Source organism: Agelaius phoeniceus, chromosome 2 (genome assembly GCF_051311805.1).
Source record: "Agelaius phoeniceus isolate bAgePho1 chromosome 2, bAgePho1.hap1, whole genome shotgun sequence".
Taxonomy (NCBI): Eukaryota; Metazoa; Chordata; class Aves; order Passeriformes; family Icteridae; genus Agelaius; species Agelaius phoeniceus.
Genome location: NC_135266.1, coordinates 106,751,604 through 106,778,079, shown reverse-complemented (window position 1 = coordinate 106,778,079; position 26,476 = coordinate 106,751,604). Strand labels below are relative to the sequence as shown.

The following is a 26,476-nucleotide window of genomic DNA, read 5'->3' as shown; positions in this document are numbered from 1 at the left end:
CCTGTAAGTGTTCAAGGTTGGATGGGGCTCTGAGCAACCTGGTCTAGAGGAAAGTGTTCTTGCCTACGACAGGGGGTTGGAATGAGATGATCTTTAAAGTCCCTTTCCAACCCATTCCATTCTATGATAATTTAACATTTGAGATTCATGAAAGGGATTTATATTAGGATCATTTGCTTCGTATTTGTGTATAGGTAAAATATGTATTACTTTCAACTGAAAAAGAAATGTATCTTGTAAAAATAGTTATTTAATCTCCGATACATCAGTTACAAGGAAAAGTATTTTATTTCTATTCTGTCAGTAGGCACCTGGTTCACAAACTACTTAGAGCAGATTATTGAAAAATATTTATTTTTTGTCTTCAGTTGTGGAAAGAACTTCAAACTCCAAAAGAAACTTTGGTGCAAGATATTTTCACCTTGTCTTTAAATGATATAATTTATCTATGGCTCGCATACCTCAGTGTGCTAGTGGGGGTTCTGCTACTCCAGACAAAGAGGGAAAGAGAGAGATAAAGTATTTTGTACTTAATATAATAAAGTATTACACTGATCTCTTGTAAATTTGATTGTCACACTACTGAAGTTATGTATGTTTACAAACTATCTTGAATTTGTTTCAAAACCTTTTGAAAAGAGAGTACCTGAAGATAATGTTTATACATTTTGTATATTTTTTTTAATTGGCTTTGTCTTTCTTGTGGTCTCAGCTTGCACTAAAATAATCAGCTTCTCCCTCTCCAGCTTCCCTTTCTCTATGTGTTCATATTGATTGTACACAAGTCTGTGTGGATTTAGGAGCAGTTTCCACTTTGGTTAATGCATTATCAGAAAAAATAATGAAATTCCAGTTATATGACCATCAATTTGATCAACACTCTTTACTTCAATTTTGTCTAGTTCTACAGTGCTTATCTTCACACTTCTACTGTTAGGTGGTGGAGTCATCATCCCTTGAGGTGTTCGAGATGTGGCACTCAGTGCCATGGTCTAGTTGAAAAAGTGGTGATTAATTTTCCATCATAAATGGTTCTGTGGGATATTTTGAAACTGTTATCATGGTAGTTAACATTCTATTGCATCCTGGATACTTGGCAAACACATGAAAGCTTACAAATTTTTACTTGTCTTTACTTCTAAACTGTTATAAACTCACTACTTCTAAATGGTGAAAATCAATTTTTCAAAGAAAGGCACTTTATTATATTTGTAAATAAGATCCATAAAAACATGGCTTGAACTCCAGAAGTCAAGTTGAATTTGCCAGCTTGAGGAGGGGGGAAGGTTTTTTTGTTTGTTTCTCCATTTTTTTTTGTTGCTGTTTTTCTAATTATTTTTTTCTTTGTGAAACATTGAACTTTACAAGCGTGACTGGAATTAAAATAGTATTGGAATTATACAGCACAGTGATTTTACAGAATCTTTGTTTCTGAAAGAGCTGTGATTTGGTTTTATTTTACAGGACTGGAAAGAAACATTTTCCATAGACGTCAGCTTCTGTCTCCTGTGATGCTCCACTCTGAGTGATGCCATGTTCAGCACTGAGTAGTACTGGCAAAGGAGAGCAGCTTCTCAGAATGAGGTAGGTTTCATTCTCTTCCACAAGGCCTGATGAGGCTCTTCATAGTCACTTTTCTGTTTAATATAAGTGAAGTCAGATAAGTATTCCAAGTCTGACTTCACCTTGACTTGTCATTGGATTTGGTGGCTTCCTCTGTGTTGGTATTTACCCAAGAGAGAAATTAACGAGTCCAGGTGTTGTAGTGGGCTACAACGTTCCATGAACTTTCATTTGTGTCACAGATTTGTTCCAGAGCATTCTTGGGCTGCTGTGACTGTTACCTGTGACTAGAGGTGCACTCTGTAGTCCTCATGCATGTGTCCTCAGAAAGAGCATATCTTAGTTGCCCTTCCACAGGCAAGGTTATTTCCTAACAGAATGGTTTCCAGAGAGTGATTTGAGGAAAGTGAAGAAAGCTTGCATATTATTATTATTTTTTTATTATTATTATTAGACATAATCTCTGGTCAAAGTGCAGTGCAGTGAATAGGTACTGCCTAAAGGCCTTGGTTCTCTTTTACTATTTTCTCAATGGTGGTAAAAGACATATTGAGGTGAGAGTTTGTTACTTAAAACATGGGACTGGTAAATATGACACAAAACACACAATAGACCCACAGCCATCTGGAATGGCAGCTGAGCCCTTGGCAGGATTCTGTAGGGTATGCAAAATGCATGAGTTGCCTATGCTTAGCAGCCCTATCCTATATGTCAGACTTCTCTTTCAGGAAACTGTAAAAGCTGGTTCAGTTTGGATTGTGATAGATTAGAATCCCAGATTCAGAGGTGATGTTGGAAATGAGGGGCAGCAGGAGACCTGCAAGGAAACAAGGGTTGAAACAAAGCAAGTAAAGCAACAACTAGGAAAGTGTTGGACAGTAAAGGGGGGGGCTTAATTTATCTTATTCTCCATTGATTGCCTTTCCTCCTTACACTCTTCATGAGCTAGCAACCTTCAAGTGAGCAACATCTTTTCTGAGTTATTCTGTCGTGCATTATTTCACAAAAAGAAATGTATTAATTGCTCTGTGCTGTACTGCATCCCCTCATTGTGTACCAAGTGTAAGGGAAAATATTACAGTCGGTATCTGACATGTGGAACTAATTTGCCTCTGTTGGAGTTCAGGGAGAGGTCTTGGCTATAACAGTGGATGAAAACATTAGGAATTATAGGCACCTCACCTCATGATGCTTCATTTGTAGTTTACACTTGTGATGATATACTATGGATAAAATATGGGGACCATATCCTGGCCCCATTGAAATCAGTAGGAGTTTTTCTCTTCATTTCAACGAGGCCATGACCCTGGGAATCTCTACTGGCTCCTGGTGAAGGATTTGTTCCATTCCTGCCCCCAACCAGACCTCCTCTGAGGACTTAGTTTTTAATATTGCTACCAAATCTGCTTCTTAGGTAATAATTCTCTCTTATTGAAGTTTATTTTTTCTTGATTTGGGATGTCCTATGCTCGAAGGAAACATGTTTCTATACCTATATTTTTCTGCCCTTAAATATAACTGTATCGTTATGGGTAATTATAGACTGAATCTCAGGAAATAGTATCTGATGAAAAGATCAAGGACTTCAGAAAAATTTACCAAGGGATAGGATGGCAATCCTACAGGTAAGGTATTATTATGCAAGAGCTGCAGGAAACAAGGCTTAACTCTGAGAGGAAAACTAGATCACTTAATAGCTCTTTAATATCATCAGTTTCTATGGCTGGTAATTCTTTCATGAGCATATTGTGGATTTCCCCCTTTCTAACAGTTTGGATTTGATTAGTTTAGCTATGTCCATGGATGAAAATAGGTACTTTACTATTATTCTTGCTATAGTAATATGTTCTTTCACACTCCCACATCTGGAGCATGTGCTGCCCAGAGGTCATTCATAACTTAAAAATCCTTTGACTAAAGGGCACTGCACAATATTTTCTTTTTATCAGCTGATCAGTGGAGCTCTTTGCTCTAACATATTCCACTTATTGTGTAGCCATTAGAGTACATTAAAATTGTTGTCTGACATATGAGGATAAATTTTTGATTGCCAAAAACATGAATGCTACACCAAAGCTATTTCTGACTCTGATATATTTTTAATGCAATTATTAATTGTTTCTGAAAAAGGGACAGATATAAAATGCTCTAGATAAGAGTGTGCTCTTATCTGATTTATCGGTTTCAATATCTCAGGTTCATCATCTCCTGTTGGAAGTTTCATTCTATTGGTGTATCTTGTTTTAGGAATTTTACTGTGTTTTTCATTAGAAATCTCTCCCAGTTTGGGCTGGGTTTTAAGAAGTATGCAGTTTATGCAGTGCATCTCTCCATATGCATCTGTATGCTCTGTTGGGGGTTTGAAGCTGAGTGGTAGAGATATTAAAAATGTTCTCTTCTGCATGTTCTGGTCCAAGTGTCCATATGAATGTTCTGTTATGCTTTGTTACACAAAGTTATGCTGGGAAGGAAGGCTATGAAGGTGTTAAGCCATTTTTTGCCTAGTCCTATGGTGCTAATTTACCATTTTCTGCTCCCTGCATTTTGCATCATTCCTTTAAAACTGTGTAAAAAACATATTTTTCATCTTGAATTCCTTTGCCTTTACTCTCACAGATAAGTATCGTGGCTCAGGCCAGTGTCAAAGGTGTTTAAAATTACAGAAGGGATGGGGGTAAATTATTTTCACCAGGGAAGAATCATGATGTCTGTCTACCATGGGTGCTGCTGCTTTTATTTCCCTGTGCTCTTCTTGGTGTCATTGTTTGTCACCTTCTGTACTGAACTGTGAGAGATGTTTAGGGCAGTCATGTTGAGTATATTATATGAGTAATGAACCAAAATATTGAGCCTTGCTTGTTCCTGTTGCTTTTGGATCAACTCACTGAATCAATATTAATATTTTGCTTTGTTAATTAACTTGGCAAAGCAAACCACTCATTCACCTGAAAGAGTACCCAGAAAACAAGACCCTAGTGTTCTCCTCACAGTTGTTACAGATGCTGAAGTATTTGAAGTATCCTGTAGGTATAGTCCTACACTAATTTGTAAAAAATGTAGTATAAGTAAATCCATTTTTTAATACAAGATTTCATAGTGATAAGAATGTTTGATGGAGGGAAAAAGATTCACTGCAATTTGTAACTTGGAGAACACAATCCATTTGACTCCTTTTTCTGTATAATACAAAGAGTTCATCTGTTGCACAATGTTCATTTTTAATTAAACATTTTATCATAGCACAGCCTTTTATTGACATTCCTCATAATAGAGCTGATAAGATCTTGACCTACTCTTCAATACAGCAATGTATAACTCAATACTCTGGCACACACTGTTCCCTTCGGAATTAAACCCACACTTTTCTGATTCAATTTTAAAATTGTATGTACTTCTGGTCCTATTTATTTACTTTAACTATTTATACCCCTTTTTGACTTAAACATTTTGGATGCAACCATTTCTTGGGCTACCACTTCTGTTTGCTCAAGCTTTTACCTAGCTGGACCACTTCATTAAATCTTTTTCTCCTTTTTAAAATTTTGCAATAAGAGGTGATTTAACACCTAATCTTGTCTTCTACTGTACCTTTTGTGTACAGCTTTGATTAGGTGTGCTAAATTCATTCACTATTGCCTTAATCATAGGTTTATAGAATTTCTGCTACCACAGAAATTCCTTTAGATATACTTCATGAGAAGAGATTCCTGAAGATGTCCCCAAAGATGAACAACAAAGCTGATCCCTGCCAGTAACCTTAACCAACCCTTTGATATAAAACTTCCCAGGACCTTGTGTTTAGCCATACTGATAAGCACCCCTGTAGCTTGGCAGGGTTTTGTCACCTGCAGAGGACCTGCAGCAGGGGAGTGGGAACCAATCCATCCAGCTGGTAGTGGAAGAGATCTGGAGACAAGCTGGCCACAGAGCAGCATCCAGAGGGAATGAGCCTAAAGTACACTTCCAGGGTTTGCTGTTTCCTGCACTGGGTTTTATTATTCCTCTAGATGGGAAAACCAGAATTCTCTAATGTTTTGCTGCAGCAAATCACCCCTTCTGAGTTGAGCACCGGCCATAATCACCTAAATTTCTGAGGACCATCAGGTGTTGCAAGACCCCATTTCTCATTAATCTCCACCTCTTGCTATATCAGCAGTGTAGATGATAATGGCTCAACTGCCTCATGCTTCTCTTTCACACTTTGCAGAACAGTTTTGCTGCTCATCCTTCTCATGCTGCAGGCCTTCCACTGTTCACTATAAACATATATTGATTTGGGCTGATAAATTGGAGGTAATTTAATACCCATTTGAAATTATTTCATGTAATAAATTGCAGAAAATGCAGAACTGCCTTTCTCTTGAGAAGAGCTTTAAAGAGGGAGGAATATTCAACTGCTGAGGATGTTTTCTTACACTTTTTAATCTTGCTTGGTCAGCATAGAAGTTAAAAATCATGCAGGGCCAATGACAGTAGGAATTTACCACGTGCCAAAATGTGTATCATTCAAAGTTAAACCTTTCAACCTCTTTGGTCTTCAAAAAGCTCCAGATCTTTGTGGATAAATAGGTATGTAATGAATTTAAATAAGTACTTCCTAGTTCTCTGAACTAAACCTAGATATTTTATTTTTCTTTTTCCAAATCTATAAGAAAATATACTGCCATGTTACTGGAAACATAGAGTGCATGACTTGAAAGAGACAGTGCATGGAGCTTTTTTAATTGTTCTAAAAGGGAACAGTTTATGCAAAAGGAGCAAATTCATGGCCTTCTACACCCACCTGAGTTGCAGAATTGTGAAAATACAACCAAGGTGTGCCTGGGGTACCTAGGACCCTGTGAGCACAGGTGCTACAAGCCACAGGGGCCTCTCTCTCTTGGTTGCCTCTATCATCCAGGCTGGATTGATGAAGCCAAATCAGGGAAATGCCAGCAGAGCCCCAGGGCACTGTTGGCAGTGCAAACACAGCTAAAACATCACAGGTACAGGGCCTCACCATCCCCAAGAGAGGAGGGACAGTGACAGCACAGAGAATGAAAAAGCAATCAAACTCTTTGCTGCATCCGTTCCTGAAAGCTCACTTGTTTAAAGCAGACCTAAATCATATCAGCCAAAGCTTCTAGTTACATTAGAGGTAGTGGACATTGCCATGAAATAAAGATACTGAATTTTGATCATGTGGTGGAGTAGAGAGGCTCAATTTATGCATATCCTGCATAAATTCTGCATCTGTTTTTTAGATGCAGTGGTGCTTATGAACTTGTTTGCTCTGCCTTGCTCTCCTACCCTGGTCAGTCCTGCAGCTGACATGAAGTACAGGGAGAAGTAACATTGGTGTTTTGCTTTCTCACTTTGTTTTATTGGGTTTTCTTGGTTTATACCTATGCAACTTCAGGCTGGCTCACAGTGCTTGAGCTCACAGAAGAAAATATGGAAGCTAGGATGGTGACTGGCTGCTCCACAGATGCATTGGTGTTGGTTTTTAACAGTTTTTAGCACAAGCAGTCTTCTAGGTATTTTCTAAAATTAATAAAATAATATCCTGGGTTTTAAACATACTTAAAACATGTTAGGAAAAAAAAATCAGTTGTATTTACTGGTGAACGTTTGTGTACACGTTCTCCTGTTTGTGGGAGACTAAAAAGCACACCATTTCCCACTATCATTTTACAGAAAGTAAAATATTTATAGGTAAACAACCTCCCCTAACACCTGCCTCAAATGGCATCTATGTAAATTTTGATAAGTATTTTGAAATGTTCATTTTTATTAACACGATTTTAAATGCAAAAGTTAGGTTGTTTTTAGTGATGGAATTCAATAAATATTGATATTATTTCTCCAATAAGAAATATTTTCTATAGTTTAAAAAAATAAACAACCCAGGCAACTTGCTTAGCTGTGGCTTATTTATTTACAGATACAGCCTCACCAGAGGCTCACAGCCTCCCTGTGCAATTTAGAGTCTGGCACAGGTGGCAAAACCATGGAAGGACGAGTCCACAAAGGGCCACAGTGGTGGAGATTGGGATGACCTGAGCCCCTGCAGGTGGCTCTGGCTTAGCTGATAACAAATTACCAGCTTTCTAAAACTCATGAAAATTCACACCCACTTGATGTAAAGTCTAATTTGCTTCTGTGTACACTCAAGACAGGAAAAAAGTGTTTTAAGGAGAGGGGAGTTAGGTAGCATTGTTGTTTCTGTGTTTATTTGTTTAGTGCTTTAGATTTTGTTGAAAGACAAAGTCTCTTGACTGTGTGGTTACATTCATCTCCTTAAGAAGGGATGTGTTTTGTTTATCAGCTTATTAGCTGACAAAATAGCATTCAAAGTTACTTTTAGAGAACATTACTGGACTATTACAAGGACATTATTTAAAATGAGTGGGTAAACTTTATTTTGTTGATGTTTTACTGGGATTTACCCATTCTAAATCTCACTATTTTATAGCAAACAGTTTAATGATTCATGAAGTACCAACGTTAATTGCTTAGATACTAATCTAAAACTCCTGTAAAAATAAATCTATTAACCCTAATAGTTTAATTCTAATACATGATTAATATAAATATTTAGAGTGCTCTCTTAAATGAAAAAAAAAAAAGGAATCAATCCATCTCAGTATTTGGACCATTTTAAGTTCACAGGTGGTCATGTAGGGAATACATACTGTACCTAGAGTAAGGTACAGGTAATGTAGGAAATAGGAAGATGTTGGAGAAAGCTGTCTCTTCACTTAAGACATGAGTTTAGCTAGAACTTGCAAGGTATGAGTTAATTTGCTGAGTTCTACTGTGAAAAATCTAACATTTTTCATGATTCTCCATGCATGATGGATACTTCAATCTTGTGGGAGAAAGTAAGTGAGGATTTTAATAGATTCTTTTGCGGAGCCTGCATTTTAGTAGACCTGCCTTCTTTTTATAAGATGAGGTTAATTTCTTGCCATTTTTGTTTCTTCACCTTTCCTCTTAGCTTTATTTTATGGCAAAAACTTATTAGAGCAGTCAAATTTTTTATTTCAAATTGGATAAAGTCAACAGATTTTAGCTTCTGAATTGTGTATACATGATGCATAATTTTTATGCAACTTCCTGCTAGGATTTTCTCCTCCTCCCTCTACCCCTAGGCACACTGAATTACAGTTTTGTTGTGGATTTAATGAAAGGACATCCTTCTGCTCTGCAGTTGCTCTCAGTTTTTGTATTTAGTGGTGTGATATGGCAGCTTTCACTTTATCCATAAAATATGAGTGAGCATCAATAAACTATCCAAGAGAAAGGAAGTGTTTGAATGAGGAGAGGGCGACTGTGCAAAAAAAGCCCCTGGAAGTTCTGTCTGTACATACACAGGTAAAAAAGGAAGAGGTCATTTGGGCCTGTAGACATGGGCAGATAACCTGTTGAAATTGTAAATTCCACATGGCATTTGGAGTGTTCTGTGAGTGTGCATGTGTTGGTGTAAGGAAGCTCATGCTCTGTTCCCTGTGCTGCTCTCCAGGGATTCCCAGCCTGAAGTCACTGCCGCACCAACCGGCCGCCAGATTGTGTGGGGAAAAAACCAACCTGCAACAAATATTTGCTAGAAAGTCCCATTTGAACAAAGCATTTTAACTGACTCCTTAGGCAGTTGTGAGCCTTTGTGGAGAATTAGCAAACAGAAAAGGCCCTCTTTTCTCCCCAGCCAGGAAAAGAGCAGAGTTTTGTGGTCTGGGTGACCAGTCATGCATCGCGAATAACGAATAGTGATTGTTCCTATCGGTCAGTTAAAAATTGTGTCACAGGGTCAAATATGTTTGCATACACTGCTCAAGGACTTGTGGCTAATGAAGTAATTAATAACACTTGTGACCTATTTGCAGACACCTGGTGAACAGATTTAAGGACTCTATCCATTGGTTGTACTTTCCAATTCCACCAGCCCTAGCTAAAAAAATGTAAAATCTAGACTAGAACAAAATCACTTTCATCATGTGATAGCAAAGTCCATCCTCAACACCTGCTGTCATATATCCTTTATTGATAGGAATCTTACAGATGATGGATTTTGGTTTTGTGAGCCCATTCAGTCCAAACCATGAGACCCCCAGGCCTACAGGACCTTGAAATACCAGTATTATATTTAAATCATCTTTTAAGTATGAGATACTGTCACAGTAATGATATTCTTTGATTAATAATATGCAGTAATGATTCAGGCAAGCACTGTTCAGAGGTAGGCAAAGGTCTAATCTGCTTTTCCAGGTGTTTGTATTTACTGCAAGGATCAAGTTTTTTGGTGGTTGCCAGGCAGAAAAGGAAGCCTTGGTGAGTGAAATGAGGAACAGGATTGGTCCCAGACACTCGGCTTCAGCCTTAAAACTTCCTTATTCCAGTGATTACAGCAAACAGAAATATCTTCCCAAATGAGTGTGAGCAGGAGAGAGTGGAGGCCAGGGTTGGGAGCATGTAAAACTCAGAACCACAAGATTTTAAATTCCATTGTATATTTAGAACAGTTATTGTTTTTCTGGGACTGATGTGCTGCTCTAAAGAAGAAGTGGAAACTACATCAATCTGTGTCATTGCATTTCACACAGATTTTCCTCTACTATATTTTGGACTTTCAAAAGAAAAAAAAAACAGTTTTAAGGAAGAAGTAAAGGGAGCATTTTGGTTAGAAAACAGCATGCAAACTTTATGACATCTAGTTTGTAAAATCTTTAGTGTCTCTTTTGCTTTTTGTTCTGTAATTGATTACTAGCACCCCCTTTAACCCACCTTAAAGGGCAAGCAGGAAATTCATGTTTTCCTTCATCAGCCCATCCCTCTGAAAAGCGTTCAGTATTAAACCAGTTTGCAAGGAGCAAAGACAGGAGAAACAAGAGGCCCAGTTAGACCGTGGCAAGGTTGGGAGATGCATGTCTGGTGCCTGCAGCAAATAGCAGCTCTTGTTCCTGCACAATTTTTGCATGGGGAGACCAAGTTAATTGGGGTATGGCTCTGTTCTTTCCTTTATGTGTGACCTTTTATTATCTCTGTGGCCCTGTAGTTCATGCAGTGTCATAAAGCTGTGGGAAAGTCTTGCAGCTGGTGTTATCAGCTGCTGGAAATTAACGTAAAAATTGAAATATTTGTGTTTCTTTCTGCCTGAAGGTGTCTGGGAGTTTTTAAATTGCTACGAAGGTGCAATTATTGTAGTTGTCATTTTGCTGAGCATTGCTTGTGAATCTTTTCCCCTTCTTTCTCTCCTCTTCTTTCCCCCACTGCTTTTTAGTGCAAGCTGTGGGCTGGTAATCAGGTGTTGTGCTGGGGCAGGGGGGTTACTTTAGGAGAGGGGTTACATGGCATAATTCCCACGAATGTAGGAGGAGGATGAAAAAGATAAAGAAATTTTGTTTTTCTGAGCTGGAGGATTCTCTGCATGACTTCCCCACTGATGGGATCATGTGCTTTCAGGCTGAGATTTTATTAACAATTCAAATGGAAATTGAGGGCACAGGAGGAGCAGATTCTCACATAAACTTGATCTGTCCATGAATGCAGTTCTCTGTTTGCCCTGACCCTGCATGGCTTAAGACACTGCCTGTGAGGCCTGAGTGCCAGACACAAAGACCGAAATGAAAAGCAAGCACATTCCAGTAGTCTGCACAAAGGCAATGGAGCAGTTTCTAGTCGTCTCCCCAGGGAGAGATCTTATCTCCTTGCAGCTAAACCCCTTTAGAGTGTTTATTTGTACTCTAGCACCCGAGGTTTAGGAACTGATATGGATGCTGATTAAACTGTAAGTTTCCTCGGTGGGTCCTTTTGGGAGACACTGAGGTGTTCCTTGTGTAATTTCTTTCCCAAATTCTTATCGATATTTATCAAAAAGGTTGCTTTGCTTTCCTGGAGAGCAATCAAATGCTGAGGGAAAAGGGAGTCCAGAAAGCACATTTGTCAATAAAAGTCATCCCCAGCCTCGGGAGAGTTTTGCAGAACTTTGTCTTGAGGCCGCATCACCTGGATTTGGCGCTCAGAGCCGTGCAGAGGGCCGGGGGCGCGGGGCAGCACTGGGGAGGCTGCCCTGGGTGGCTGCAGCCATGAAATGTGCTGTGCACGGGCTGACCTTGTGCTAGGGAGGCACAGGCAGGACACCAGGCCAGGCTGCTGTGGCCGCATCTGCAGGGCCATGGCTCTCCACCAATGGCAGTCGGTGGTGACGCGGCCTGCTGGGAATTCTGCTGGGCCAGAGAGCTGGGGAGGGGGTGACGGCGCTTTCCTGGGGGTTTGGTCATCTCTTTTTGAGGCTTGAGAACATATCCCAGTGCAGGGATATCATTCATACTCCCTTGATGTTAATATTGTGTCAGTACATTGCTAATAATGTCAGTACATAGTGGAGATTCCTTAATCAGGCTATTAAACATTGATACATCTGGCTCTCCTCAACAGGCTTCTTTTTTATGAAAATTCCCTAAAAGAGTAGGAGTTGACAGAGTCAACACAAATGTTTTAACTGTGTTAATTCCAAAGAGTCACAATATTAATTGTTCTAGTTTTCCTTACTTTTAGCCACAAAAGAAAAGGAAAATAGCCCCAAAGCAAAAGCCAGCAACTTTTAGATATGAAGTCATAACCATATGTTTTTCCATTTTTCTTACAAAAAGTTTCAAGCATTTTGATACTCCTGAAAGTATTTAAATCAGTAGGAAGAGATTATCAAGAGATATTGATTCAAATAGTTTTGGTCCCTTAATTTTATGGGTTTATATTATCCAAAATTAATGGTCGCACTTAGGCAAATTGTCAGTAATTGGTGACAAAATTGCTTTATTGCTTTTCTTTCATTTGATGCTAATTAATGGCCTTACATTATGAAGTTCAAGCCTCTTCTGTATTTCTCCTTCTCCATAAATATTAGGGGTAATGTGTTGGGCTAAACTTTTTTCTTCAGTGTATGCAATAATTGCCTTATGTGATAACAAACAGCTTTCTAGCATGATTTATAGAAATGTGATAACAAACACATTTCTGGCAAGATTTTTCCTGAAAGAATATAAATGTTATTTGCTTAAGAGCTCGAAGTCATTTTGATATGAAAGAAATGTTAGTACCATAGTGTGTTCATTGATTCATGTGATAAAACAAAACAGTAGTTTCTCATATCAAAGTACTTCCTCGTAACTTACTCAGCAGTTACTTTATAAAATCTGGACTTTGCTTTGTTTTACCAGTTAAAACCCCCTTACCTCTCTCCTGCTAATTTCGAGTGTGTTTGAGAAAAAAGGTTCTTGTTCAGTGGACTAGAATAACACCACAGAATTTTTCATCATATTTTCCACCTTTAATGTAACTGGTATTTTGTACAGAGCAGTTTTTATCTGTGTTTCTCCAAACTAAATTATTTTAATGATACATAAATGTATTAAAGTTTAGAATAGATGCCGTAAATAAAAGCCAATTCTAGGGTTTTTTTTAATACAAGAACAATGGAAAAACCAGATTGTGTGTGTTATTTTTTTGTTTTCTAAGAATTTAATAAAAAAGTAATGAATATATGTCACAAGATTTGATATTTTTATCATATACTCAAATAGAATAGTGATGCTTAATAACAAAATGACTACTAAAAGTGAGTTTTAGTGGCCTTGTAAAAATAAACTAGTAAAAATTATTAAAAGCCAAAAGGTTTTCAAAATATATGAGGAAATAGTCTTTAATATTTTATAGTTTCACAAATTATCCATATTTCTCTGCTGTCTAATCTTGTACTGCTAAACCAAGAGACTGATACCTTTCACTAGTAGAGGATTGCACCAAGGATAAAATATTGTCTCTGTCGTTGTTGACAAAGTTCTATTTATCTGTAATCTCAGGTATACCCAGAAAGTTTTCAAAATTGTGATTTACTAATCCTTGAGGTGGTTTTTTTTCATCTTTTGTAATGAGTTATGCTTGACATTTTTTTCTAGTTCTAATTAATGAATATTTATTAATATTTGTTAATATTTCAGTCATGGTGATATTATTTAAATAATAAATCTTTAGAATCACTGAATTTTATAAACAAATTGTTACCTCTTTTTGACATGATTTTTTAAAATGTGTTCTCTCCCAGAAGAAGTTCTGAGAAAAAGGAGAGAGAAAAATATAGTCAGTTATGCTTGAATGTGAAGATGGTATTGCTGGACTTCAAACTTCTGTGTTTGTGTGCTCTGGGTTTGAGCTCTGGAGGGAAGCAGGTACTCCCTTGCAGTGCCTCTACAGACTATATGTTCTAAACTTAGGTATTTCGAGTTTCATCAGAGATCATAAGCTAACCTCAGGTAAACAGTATGACTTCTCCTCACAAGCAAATGAAAGGAAGAGGAGAATAATTAGGATCACTAGAATTAGGCAGAACAGCGGCAGTCTGTGGTATAAAAATGTGAATTTGATCTTGCCAGAGAATCTGCCCACAGCATTCACTTGTCAGTGCCTGAAATAGTGTTGTTTTAGGCTGCCATTTGAGCAGCCATTTATGCTGCTTTGCTGAACTAACCACACTGAAAACCAATGAAAATGAAGGGATAGTTCTTTGGGGAGGGGGATAGTTTTCATGACAAAGATGACCTTTGAATGATAGCTGAATGCATTATTTTAGGTTACTAGAAAGCAAAACAACACTTCTGTAAATTGATGTTGATGAGGGATTACATTTATGTGTTGTGATGAAATACAAACTCAGTTGATAAAACATTTTATTGTAAACCACTGAGAATTTACCACAGGGATGGAATTGATTGAGGAGAAGGTTCTGTCTTCATGTGGAAATCTGTGAAATTTGCAAGTGTTCTTGGAAATCCCAAATCTTCTAAATGTAACTTAAAAATGAAGTAAATTAGAAATTCTTTAGAATTGCTTTCCATTTCTTTTGACCTCCTTGGGAGCTATCTTGATTAATTCATATTGCACTTGTCATAAATGGTGTCTAGTTTGTACTTGGTGTGTTTCTTCAGCTTTTGGCTGTGGTTCTTGTCCACTGATGCAAGCAAGGAAAGAGGAGGGAAGGGAGCCTCTTGCCCTCAGCCCCCAGTTTGCTCTGCCCCTTTTGTACATGGAAAATTTTGTTTTCCCTGCCTTCACAAAGTGGGCACCAGGGTAAAATATGTGATGATCTGTTTGCTCTTCACAGCAATGCAAGTGCTCCAAAGGGGCAGCCACACCATCGCACTTCAGTTACCCAAATTGAGTATCCAGTCTGGGCTTTTTCCAAGACAGTCTGGCCATCCTTCTTTTGGCCTTTTAGAGTAGCAATTTTCTTCTCACTGAGTCTGTAGGCACCCTGAAGTTGTTATGTTGTTACTCTCATGAAACTGTGCCATTAGGACTTCCCAAGTTACTTCACTCAGTAAATGTTGTCAGTTTTTCTGGCAAATTCTATGATTTTGATGTCTTGTATGCAGTATTGGCCATGCACTTACAAGACATTGTCTGCTATACTTATAAGGTACTTCAGCTCTGACTTCTGTGGTTGGGAATTTATGATGATATTTTAGATATTTTTTGGCTTTTCAGTAGTAGTTTTTAAAGAAAATATATTAATCTTAACAAGTCCTGGTCAGTCCTGGGTAAATGTAACCTCATCAAGTTTGAAAAATAATTTTATTTTAATTTTTCTATTGATAATTCAGGTTTAGATAGTGTTCTGAAAGATGAGAAGTATATACAGACTTATTCAGTACACTTTTAATAATACCACCTGTTTAGTGATCATTAATGTAATTTTACTTAAAATTGGATATATTATTGAAAATTAGTTCCTTTTGGGTCTACTGTGTAAATACACTTCCTAAAAAACATGGACTGAAACTAAGGTTATTGCATGCTTAAATTTGATAAATAGGGATGACTCAAGTAATCTTTCTACTTTGAGAAGTCCTAACTGTCTCAGCCTCCTACCTCCAGCCAAGTCATATTTGATTGTTGGTACATGAAGAAAAGATAAGGAAAAAAAAAAGACTGAGCATGGATGTAATAATGAAGAAACAATGCAGCACAGTCAACCAGGCATGAAGAATTATGTATTGAAGTTAAGAGGCCAAGTGTCTCATCAGCTGGATTTTAATAGTGCCTGGCAGAAGTGCTTGTACTTGTACAGCAATTGTTTTAATATCTAATTGTGTTTCAAGCTGAAATATGACAGTCTGTCTTGAAACATGAAGAGAACATTTCCTGTGATGCAATGTCTGAGCATTTCTTTACATACTAAACTGAGACTAGAAAATTGGTGAAGTATACTTATGTTTTCAGATTTCAGGAGCTTCCTAATTATGCATAAGTAAAGCTGTATCCTGTGCAGTTTTACTATTGTTATTTCTTTCCTCTTCCTGTCTTTATAAGTCATCTTGTTTACTGCATTCACTTGATATAACTTGTTCCTTCTTTTTTGTTGTGCTGTTTCGGGGTTTTTTTTAATACTATTAGCTGCTTCATTTGCTAGTTAGCAGAATACCTAGTTTTCTTTGGGGAGTTTAGCTACAAAAGCAACATACACTTTAAATATAAATGTGACCCAAAGCTGACATGTGAATCATGCTCCTGATAATCTAGCATTACCCTAACAGGGTCAGGAGTAAAAGATCATCATAATTGAGGGTTAGGAGAAAAGAGGAATTTTAAAAAAGCTTAAATTTTCAGGATGCACACTGAAATGGATGCAATACTCAAAGCGTAGACTGGTTTTGAAATGGGCTTTTTTCATTTTATTTCTCGTGATCGATTGGCATGTGAAGCTGGAGCTTTTCAGGAGAAGTCTGGGATTATGAGTGCATCAGCCTCTGCTTTTAGCACAGCAACGAGGTTATCAATAATGCATTGGAGATCTCAGAATCCTTGAACATAGGGAAATCACAGCTGGTGTGGGCTTATTGTTGAAATTGCAGATTTGCGCCAAGAGGTCACGACAACTGCATGTCAGACGGTCACACACACGCACACAGCCATGTCTTGAGGGAATGAGGGGAATAATATCTGAAGAATTGCCAGTGCCCATGTTATTTAGAAACTCTTCATATGTTTCTATAGCTCAACTTTAAAAGCAGCATATTTAATGCTGCTTGCAGCAGCCTTTTGACATTTTGGCCTTTCCCAGTATTGTAAGTTTTATTGTTTTCCTGACAAGTTTATTCATATACTAACAGCTTGCTTGGCAGCAATGCTCAGACTCAATACTTAGGCTTTCTGGTCACGGTGATGGCTGGCAGTAATAGAGAGGGAGAATAAGTGAGTGTGGAAATGCAAAGCTGTCTCTTGTTACATTTTATCGATCTCATTCTGGTGTCATTCAATTAAGACAGAAATGTGATGGATAGTGTCTGCATAGATCCCTACTTTGCTTTCCAGCCACTCTATATAAAGCTTTTTGGGGGGAGGGAGGAGTAAAGAGAGTGTGAGGGGAGGAGGGGGTAGCAAATCAAAGATACAGTGTGATTTGAATTACAGATCAAACTTATCTTTTAAAAAAATCATTATTCTAAAGCTATGCTGAAAAGCAATATTAGCAGAGCTAGCATTCTCTGTTGTCTTGCTAATAAGTGTGTGTAAATGTCCAGCACATTGTTCATTGCAGTTGAAATAATGTTGGTAGGTTTTTTTTTTTTCCCCAGATCTTGTCTGTGGTTTATGAATAAACACTTGATTCTTCTGAATTTAATACACAGATAGAAATGAAAGGATTTACTTGCCTAAGAGAGCTGCCTGCATGCTGTAGGGCAGTAATTCCAGATAAACATCTGAAGATAAGTGTTGTCATTTCAGCCCATTGTTTACTTTAAATATGGTGAAAAAAAAAATCAAGAAGCTCTCTCAGTGTAGTACAAAAACATAGAGATTAGCTCCATGGGTCTAAGCAGACCTACATCAATGCACTACCAAGCCTCTTGCCCAATCTTCACACAGTGGTAACTTCAGAACTAATAAATTACCTTCAATCTAACTCACAGTTTTCTGCCTAAGATGTGAATGAGACAATCCTAGAATGCATAGGTGATTTCTAGACATGTTTTTTCGTGATTAGACTTGAGGCAGGCTCCTTAAATGCTCTTTAGAATGTACAGGCTCTTTAGTTCCCTGTGAGGAAAGCCTTGATAAATCTCATCTCCTGGTTTTCCTTCCCATCTTCTCTGTTTGGGGGTAGGAGGGTTGCCTGTCCAGTTCACCTCTGTTCCCATGGAACTTCCAGGGGATGGGTTTGCAACTCAAAAACCTCTCTTTAGGGCAAGTTTGGTATTCTCTGCTGGAATGAGTTTACCTGGGCAAAAGCCAATTCACCAGAACCAAAATACTTTGTAGATGTATATTGGCCACTCCAATCGCAAACAAGAAAAGACCAGGCAACAAAAACCAAAAAAGAGCAAACCAAGCTGTGCCACATGCAGCATGCAGGGTTGGTGTTCCTGGCTTTCCAGCCATTGTGGCTGTTGAGGATGTTCCACTTTTCACAGCCTGGCTGTCTCCCAAAGTTCCTTTTCCTGCCCTGGAGAGCAAAGGAGCCCTAGGAGCCACTTTTTAACTAAGAGCCTTGGGGCTTTGATGGTCAGGACTCTATTTTCCTTGCAACTGCCATTATTGAATACACATTTACCACTGTAGAAGGCATTAATTACTATCTAATAAATAATTATGTTTTAAGGTTTTGAAGTTTTAAGGTTTTAAGATTTAAGCCACATTTTACATGTGACAAGGCTAAGATTTTAGAAATGGCAGCACACTTGTATTTATTCAGATGAGTATTCTGAGTGCTTGTTTGTGATTGCTGAGTGCCTCAGGTTAACAGCAGTCACTCAGCGCTCAGCAGAGCCTACATCAGAGTTATGGGCCTAAGTTCTGGATTCTTGGGCTTGAAGATCAAACATGAGCTGGGGTTTGAGTTTTCAGAACTACAGACTTGGAAATGAGAGGTGAGGGCTGAAATGAACCAAGGTTTCTCAGAATAATTTGGCCTTGTGCTATTAGTTAGATGTTCCTGCTAAGTCGATCAGCAACAGTCATACTGCCATGAGTATAAAATGTCTTCCCTTTGTGCAGGAGTTCTACCAGGGATCTGTAACTTGTCTTCTGAGGACACTTGGAGGGAATCACATGAGAAAAGTGCTGCCTTCCAGACATGAGGATGCAAGAAGGGTCTCAGGCCCTTCCAGTCATTGCTGGTTTTTTACCTAAAAGCAAAGATAGGTACACTCAGGACTCTGAACAATTGTTGGACCTGCTCTTTGAGGGCTGACCTAGACTGGGGATGCTGCTTAGATGAATCATGGATGTTTAATTCCCATTGAAATTCTTGAAGTTTGTGGGATATTGAGTGTATACAGCTTGAATACTTGCTCCAGTGCCTGTATCTTTGGAAATTACTTTTAATATAAGGCAGAGAGGTAGACTTTTGTTATGCTTCTGTCCCCCCTTCAAAGTGGCATTGTTTTTATTATTAAAATTAAATCATGGTATAGCATGTGGTAGCAAAGACAGCATAGTTTGTGCATCATCCCCTCTTAGCTGAGGAGACTTTCAGTGTTGGACCATTTGATACATCATGTATTTGCCACACAGGCATGAAATCAAAAATATTAGAATGCATTTAAAGCAAATAACACTACCCAGATTTTACAGGCAATCCCATAGCCAATGCTGTCGGTATAACTGCTTCAAATAAAGAGTTAAAGTGATTTCCTCATTTAACATCCTGACTCTGCACAGGTTTCTGTTTCTTTCTCCACTCCAAACAGAGAATTTGCTTTGCTCCTTCCTGGCTTTATGGGCTCACATAATGTAACAAACAAAATAGTTTTGCATTTGTAATTACTGTTCATTTAGCTTCAGGAAGGAAAATATTTGTGGCATAAAAAAAAGAAGAAAATATTTTTTTAAATGATGTGGGTTTGTGGGAGGAGATTAAGAGGCCTTGAGTAGCAATCTAAAAAAAATTGACCAATGCAAAATTTAACCATGATTTTTAAAATTTGACCATCTGGATTTTTTTCAATGGTTCATTGAAGTATATCAGGTTCTAACAGCCATGCATAAAATAACATTAGGAAAGGCAACCAGTCTCTAAAATAAGCACTACTAATAAGCTCTAAAAGGAAACTTGTAATATAATTTGTCCACTCCAAGCTTCTCTTTTCCCTGACCTCAATGAAGAAAGTCCATTGAGGTGTACTTTTGGATAAATTCAACACACTGACAGCTGTCTCTGGAGCTGAAACTGAACAGGCATTCAGTTTATAAAACTTGATTTGGGGGGTTTCATGTCAGTGTCATGCTTTTTGTAGATGTCCGCATTTTATGATTCCAGAAGCAGTACCACAAGAACTACTTGTTTTTTTTGTCCAGTATTTTAATCTCAGAAGGGAACAGCTAAACCAGCACAAACCAAACTTGTTTTAAGACATACCATACACTTGAATTTCCAGTTTTGTTTCTAGACTTCAGAAATTCACAGAAGATTGAGGAGAGGAGGGAGGGAGGCTTCCTAAGCACAAGCACGCAAGTGGTTATGGCCTATTGTACTCTTTTTAGAATTGAAATATTTCAATAGCTTGAAAATGAGCCAGACAGACTGTATATTATGAACAGGGGGAAAAGAGAAAAAGGATACAAATAAATAAAGAGCAGCTGCAGTTCTGTTTGCACTGCAACAGAGTTAAAAGAGACCTGAAAAATTATAGCTGACATTATATATACAAATCTAGGAGAAAAGAACCCTAAAGTATATCAAGTCTTGTCATATTCTGTTCTGCTCTGAACTGAACTTAGGGTTCAGTGTTTAATGTATGAGCAACAAATATTTTCTTTTTCAAGTGCTTCTAAGGAATTAGAATTAAATATATGAGACACAAGGCAGAGCTTTGAACAGCTTACTTGAAAGCAGAAAGAAGCCTATATCTGAGTCAGATATATTTTTGACTATTAGCAGCTGTAGCAAGAATTCACGAGTAATTGTCTACAACATGAGGGTAGAAAATATTAGTATTGTTTAAGAAAAATTACTTTTTGTTTTAGAATTATTTTTGGGATTCTCAGATTCCTGGATTTTACTCCTTGATATTTAAATGTTGGTGGAGTGGACAATCATGTTTTTCTGCTGTGGAGTTCACCTTTATCACTTCAATGTACAAAGAATGTCTAAGTATTGTTACATTATTTGGTAATTAGAACACTTTAAGTGATAAAAAAAGAAGTATTCAGTCTGCTTGAATTTGAAAGCTGTGGCTCCAGAGTATGGAAAACATTCATTCAATATCTGTGTGAAGGTTGAATAAATAAATATCATGTTTCTTTATTGCACTTTCTCCAGTAAACTAAAGATAGTAGAATAGCCTGGTTCAGCCTTGCCTTTTGATTTTTCAGCATTAAGTAGTGCTGTCCATTAATCAGAAACTGGACAGTCTTTCACAGATAGTGTCCCAGCTGAAGAAGAATCAATGGTGTTTATACTTTTATTCCACCTGAAGTTCAGTATTTAATACATATAGTAATTCTGATTGTCAGAAAATGTCAGATGGTAGACATAAAAAGAACCATATGCTAGAGAAAGGTAAACTTGGTTTAATCTAGGAAAGAATCAATAAATAAAGGTGGAATGTTTTATGAATTTAGTCCTAATAATTATTTGGTGTGGTAATGATGATTACTAAGATTTTGGAAGTCACTTCAGGAATGCAGTCACGTCAACTTGCTTTAAGGAACACAAGCAAATATCTCCTATTCATTAGGCGTTTTTTGGAACAATTGGCAAAACTCTTCCTACTGATTTTTCATGTGCAATTCTGGAAATCAGTTTTCGTAATTCTGGGGTAACCCAGAAAATAGAGAGAAGTAGTAGGACAAGTCATGTTAGCAATCATTGAATTATCATAGAATCAGAATGGTTTGTGTTGGAAAGGACTTTAGAGATCACCTCGTTCCAAACCCCTGCAATGGGCAGGGACACCTTCCAGCAGACCAGGTTGCTCGGAGCTCCATCCAACCTGGCTTTGAAGACTTCCAGGGGTGGGGGCTGACAGAGTTTGGAAAATGCTCTCAGGGCCTTGGACAACACTCTCAGGCACATTATGGGATCCTTGAGGTGTCCTCTGCAGGGCCAGGAGTTGGACTCAATGGTCCCAATGGATCCCTTCCAACTCAAGATATTCTATGATTCTATGATTTTTCCACAAACATGGTATTGTGGTGCTATTTTGATTAAGGATGGTTTCCAGTCTGGAAACTACAATAAAGATGTCCCTTTTAAAAGGCAGGATAGACTTTTTTAGGTTGTCCACTTTTTTTTTTGGCAGCTCTCTTCTAGCACTAGGGATTCCAAAATCTGAATTGTATTTCCCAGCAAATGTCAGATGCTGACAGTAAATTTGAAAACAAGACAAGTTATTTATAGATAAATAAGGTCTAGTTTCTACTGTAATGGATGAGAATTTTCCTGAGAGGGTCCATCTTCTTGATTGAAATTGAAAATTTTGAAGGATACATGCCAGGAATATGCATCATTATGTGTATTTCTGCTTATGCAATGTGGGAACTCTTGAAGATATTTGCAGTTTGGGGGTCTCTTCTCCCAGGCAAGGACAAGAGAACACAGCCTCAAGCTGCACCTGAGGAGGTTCAGGTGGACATCAGGAAGAATTTCTTCATGGCAAGAATTGTTAAACATGAGAATGGACTGCCCAGATTGGTGCAGTCTTTACAGAGCATTACATGATGTTCTTGCACGAGCCCTGCTTGGTTCTTGGTCTTTCATCTTTCTTGAGCTGCTACATTCTCTTACGCTGTGTAATGTCAATCCCCGAGGAACACAGGGTAATTTTGTGTGTAGAAGAATAATATTACAAATCTCTGAAGAGTTGTCCAAAATTATCAGGAAGTTTTTCCCATGCCTTTTATGATTGCTCAAGTCACAGAAAAGCAGATACTTAAGAATAAAAGTGTGGACAACCTTTATAGCTGTTGCTCAAGAAGATTGCATTTCATTTTCACAACATCACTGCTGTGTCCTAAATAATTTCACAACTTCATCACCAGAAGCCTCACCAGAGCAGAAGGGCACCTGAACTTCACCAAGTCCTGCCAAAAGGAATGAATATTGTCTTTGTGCAGGAATTCTGGGATAAATGCTGGAGGAAAAATACAGCTGTTTCCTAACTGTTGTCAAAAATGAGACAACAGTTTAGTCAGAAGCTTCTCTGAGGAGAAGATAAGAAAAGGATTTATTTTTTTGTTTAATTTAATTCTCTACTACTCTGTCTTGGGGTCTGTCACTGTGTTATGCGGCTGTTTTGTAAACTGGTGTGGAGCTTCTGCAGTTGTATGTAAGGTGTTTGGGCATGCTCTTTTTCATTGGTTTGCTTTCCTGAAAGTCAGACAATGTTTTGAAGATTTTATTTTCAGAATAGTGTCATCTTGCCAAAATGAAATAAATTATTCTTGTTAGTTTCGCAGTTGTGCAGGAAAAAAAAAAAGATGACCTTTTACTTTTTCTGCTTTCCTATTTGGCTATGTTACAAGCAAAATCCAAAGAATTCAAGATAATCTTCTGAGAATTAAAAAGAAAAAGATATTCTGTTTTTAATATTCATCTCCTAATTGGAACACTTTCCTTGAAATTGCTGAGAGTAGAGATTTAAGTTGCTTTTAAAACTAAGATGCTGTCAAACTGCTAAAATAGGTATGCAAATATATTGTCATAGACTCATAGGTGCATTTAGGTTGGAAAAGACCTTTAAGATCATCAAGCCAACCATTACCCCAGCACTGCCAGGGCCACCACTTAACCATGTCCCTCAGTGCCACATCTACATATCTAGATACATCCAGGGATGGTGGCTCCAGCACTTCCCTGGGCAGCCTGTTCCAATACTTGATATACCTTTTTGTGAAGAAATTTTTCCTAATACCCAATCTAGACATTCCTTAGTGCAATTAGAGGCCATTTCCTCTATCTTGTTTCTTGTTATGTGGGAGAAGAGGCCGACCCTGCCTGTATCACTGTCCTTTCAGGGAGCTGTAGCACATGATAAGGTCCCCTCTGAGCCTCCTTTCCTCGAGGATGACCCCCCCCACATCCCAGTTCCTCAGCTGTTCCTCACCGGGCTTGTGCTCCAGATCCTTCCCCAGCTCTGCTCCCTTCTCTGGACACACTCCAGCTCCTCAATATCCTTGCAGCAAGAGGCCCCAGTCTGAATTTGGTGAGATGTGGCCTCACCAGTGCTGAGTACAGGGAGCTGATCACAGATACAAGCCAGGTGCCATGGATTCCTGGGCAGACCTGGGCTCATGTTCAGCTGCTGTTGATCAGCACTCCCAGGTCCTTTTTCTGCCAAGAATCTTTCCAGCCACTTTCCCCCAGTCCTGTTGAAACTCATGCAGCTGCCCTCAGCCCACAGATGCAGCTTTTCCAGCTCCCTCTGCAGGGCCTTCCTGCCCTCCAGCAGATCAACACTCCTGCCCAACTAGATGTCCTCTGGAAACTGACTGAGGGTGTGTTTGATCCTCTCATCCAGACCATTGATAAAGGTATTAAACATCAACAAAATTTCTTTCATCCATTATGTTGGTTAAACAGGACTTCCTTTCATAAATCCTTATTGGCTGGGCCTGATCCCCTGGTTGTCCTGCCCCGGCCACATCATGGCACTCACTACTGAAAACCTCACATTTTAGTCCTATACTGGATAAATTTTTTCTATCTCTAAGTATATTCTAAATACTTCTAAGGAAATGTGGAAAACAAACCAAAGTACTAAGGACTGTGCCTTTTGAAAGAAATGAGAACATGGAACCAAACTTTGTGCTTTGCTCTTTGTGCTTCTTGAGTCACATGTTGTTCAGACTATGTACATTGGTTTCTTTCTAATATCTTGGAGTGGTAGATGGATGGATAGATTGCTGTGCTTGTGGATACAAATGTGTGTTTAAAGGATCATAGACAACATTTCTGGTCATTATTGTAATACCATTTCACATTAGTATGTTATCTATACCTGATTTTATTTTATGCAGAGGCAAAAAATTAATATGCACAACTCAGAAAAGTAGTCCTAAATTTGCTTCTTTGTGTATATGAGAATATATCAATTGCCTCAAATTAAAGAAATACTTGAAGTCTGTTTAACAGTAAAATTTATATTGGTCAACTTCTGGGATGATAGAGGTTCTGTTGAGCATTTCCATATAAAGGACAGCTTGGGTCAATTAATTTTCTTTATTACAGGTACCAAAATTCTGTCTCCTCAGGCCTTTCCTCCTCTTTCTCTGTATACTTTAGATGGTTATAACTAATTTATGGTTGACCTTCTTTTTTTGACAAATCAGAAAATAGTGAACTAGTTATATTTAAATGTATGATGGGATAAATAATCTCTTTCTTACAAAATGGGTGGTCTGTGACAATCAGTCTTGAAAACTGTTTATTTGGTTCTTGGGAAAAGGAGGGGATTGACTTCCATATAGCAATGAAATAAAATTTGTGGATATTCCCAGAAGTTTGATAGTGGCATGTAAATACAGATGCAGATATCATCAGGTACTCTAAATGACATGGATATCAGAGCCATGGTCCCCTGGTCTGCTAAAGGCAAATATAAATCTGAGATTTCTGAGTGTTGATCTATTTTGGTTCTTTTGTTGATTATATTTCTCTCTTTTTTATTAATTTTATTTATGAAATCTGACTCACAATATAAGCCCAAAAATTATGAATTAAAAAGGTGTGGGTAGGATTCTTCTAGATTATCATGCTATAATATCATTTAATATTTGTGGTCCAGGAATGTAATACCTTATCACTTAGTTTAATCACATGAATATTAGTAATTCATTTCCTAAAAAAAAATAAGGTCCTCCTTGCATGAAGTTTTGAAATGGCTGTATATAATCAAAGAGCAGTGATGTATCTTTAGGAAACCAAATCATTCTGGAAAGTAAATACTAAATGACAGAGTATTGAATGAATAATAGCTATTTAATGCTGTCTTTAATAGTCTAACAAAATAGCAAGTGACTAGATGAGATCAGGACAGCAGTTTAAAGGCCCAGGGTTCTAGAAAGTGTCTTTGTCTTTGTGGATTTCTGCCTGGATTCATGTTTGGCCAAATGAATATAGAAATATGCACTCAGATGCTGCACTGCAGCTGCTCTGTTTAAGGAACTCAAGAACAGATTTTTGCTACCTTTAAGTGGTCAGTAAATTATTTTCAATCATTCCATCTCCCATTGCTTCCATTAGTAGTGGAGGAGAAATTTGTAGTTATTTGATCAAGTTTTACCTGCTTAGGTAAGCCATTGATCACTGACCTGTGCTACAGGACTTTTTGTCAAATACAAAAGTAAAGCAGACTTTAACATCCTTGTGGTGGTCCAGAGGATTTCTTCTACTGTGATATAAACCTTTTTTTGGGGGAGGTTTCAGTTGCTCTTGCACGCTGGTTTTGCTCTGGAGTATCTTAATCAAGTTGAGGATGTGATAATGTAAAGTTATTTCTTAGAAGAGACTTTTGGACTGTTGCTGTCATGTTGGGCAGGAAAATGAAAATTCTTTACTTTATTCAAGGGCTACTATCTATCAGTCTTGCTGGTCTTGTCTTACCACAACAAACTTTCCTAAAAACTGGACCATTTTCTGCAAGAAATTTGTTACTTGGTATGTATAAAGAGAAAGGGCTATACTGATTTAAATATGATTTTTAACCTATAAGGGTAACTAATGCATGTAGAGTAGAATGGAATTTTCTTTCACTTTTTTTTTTTTTTAATACTTCAGAATGCATTAGAATAATGAGCTAGTTACTGGTAATGGAATGAGAATAAACAAGGCCATTTTTATGGTATGGCAAATTAGACATCAATTATGTGGCCAAGCAGCACTGAAGGATGTAGCAGACTGGGAATTAAGCTGTAGTGTTAATTGATTATGAAATCA

The 26,476-nt window shown here is 37.9% G+C and overlaps 1 protein-coding gene across 9 annotated transcripts in view; it reads left to right on the top strand.

Moving 5' to 3' along the window:
• The window catches only part of LOC129134979 (uncharacterized), a 279,312-nt gene that overhangs the window by 101,607 nt on the left and 151,229 nt on the right, over positions 1 to 26,476 (top strand). For all 9 annotated transcript variants that reach the window (XR_013181070.1, XR_013181066.1, XR_013181065.1 and 6 more), the window contains one exon: positions 1,465 to 1,584. Coding sequence is in view for 1 of the 9 variants with exons in the window: in XM_077174500.1 (XP_077030615.1) it covers positions 1,529 to 1,584 (56 nt within the window). In the remaining 8 variants the exon portion in view is untranslated. The remainder of the gene's footprint in view (positions 1 to 1,464; positions 1,585 to 26,476) is intronic.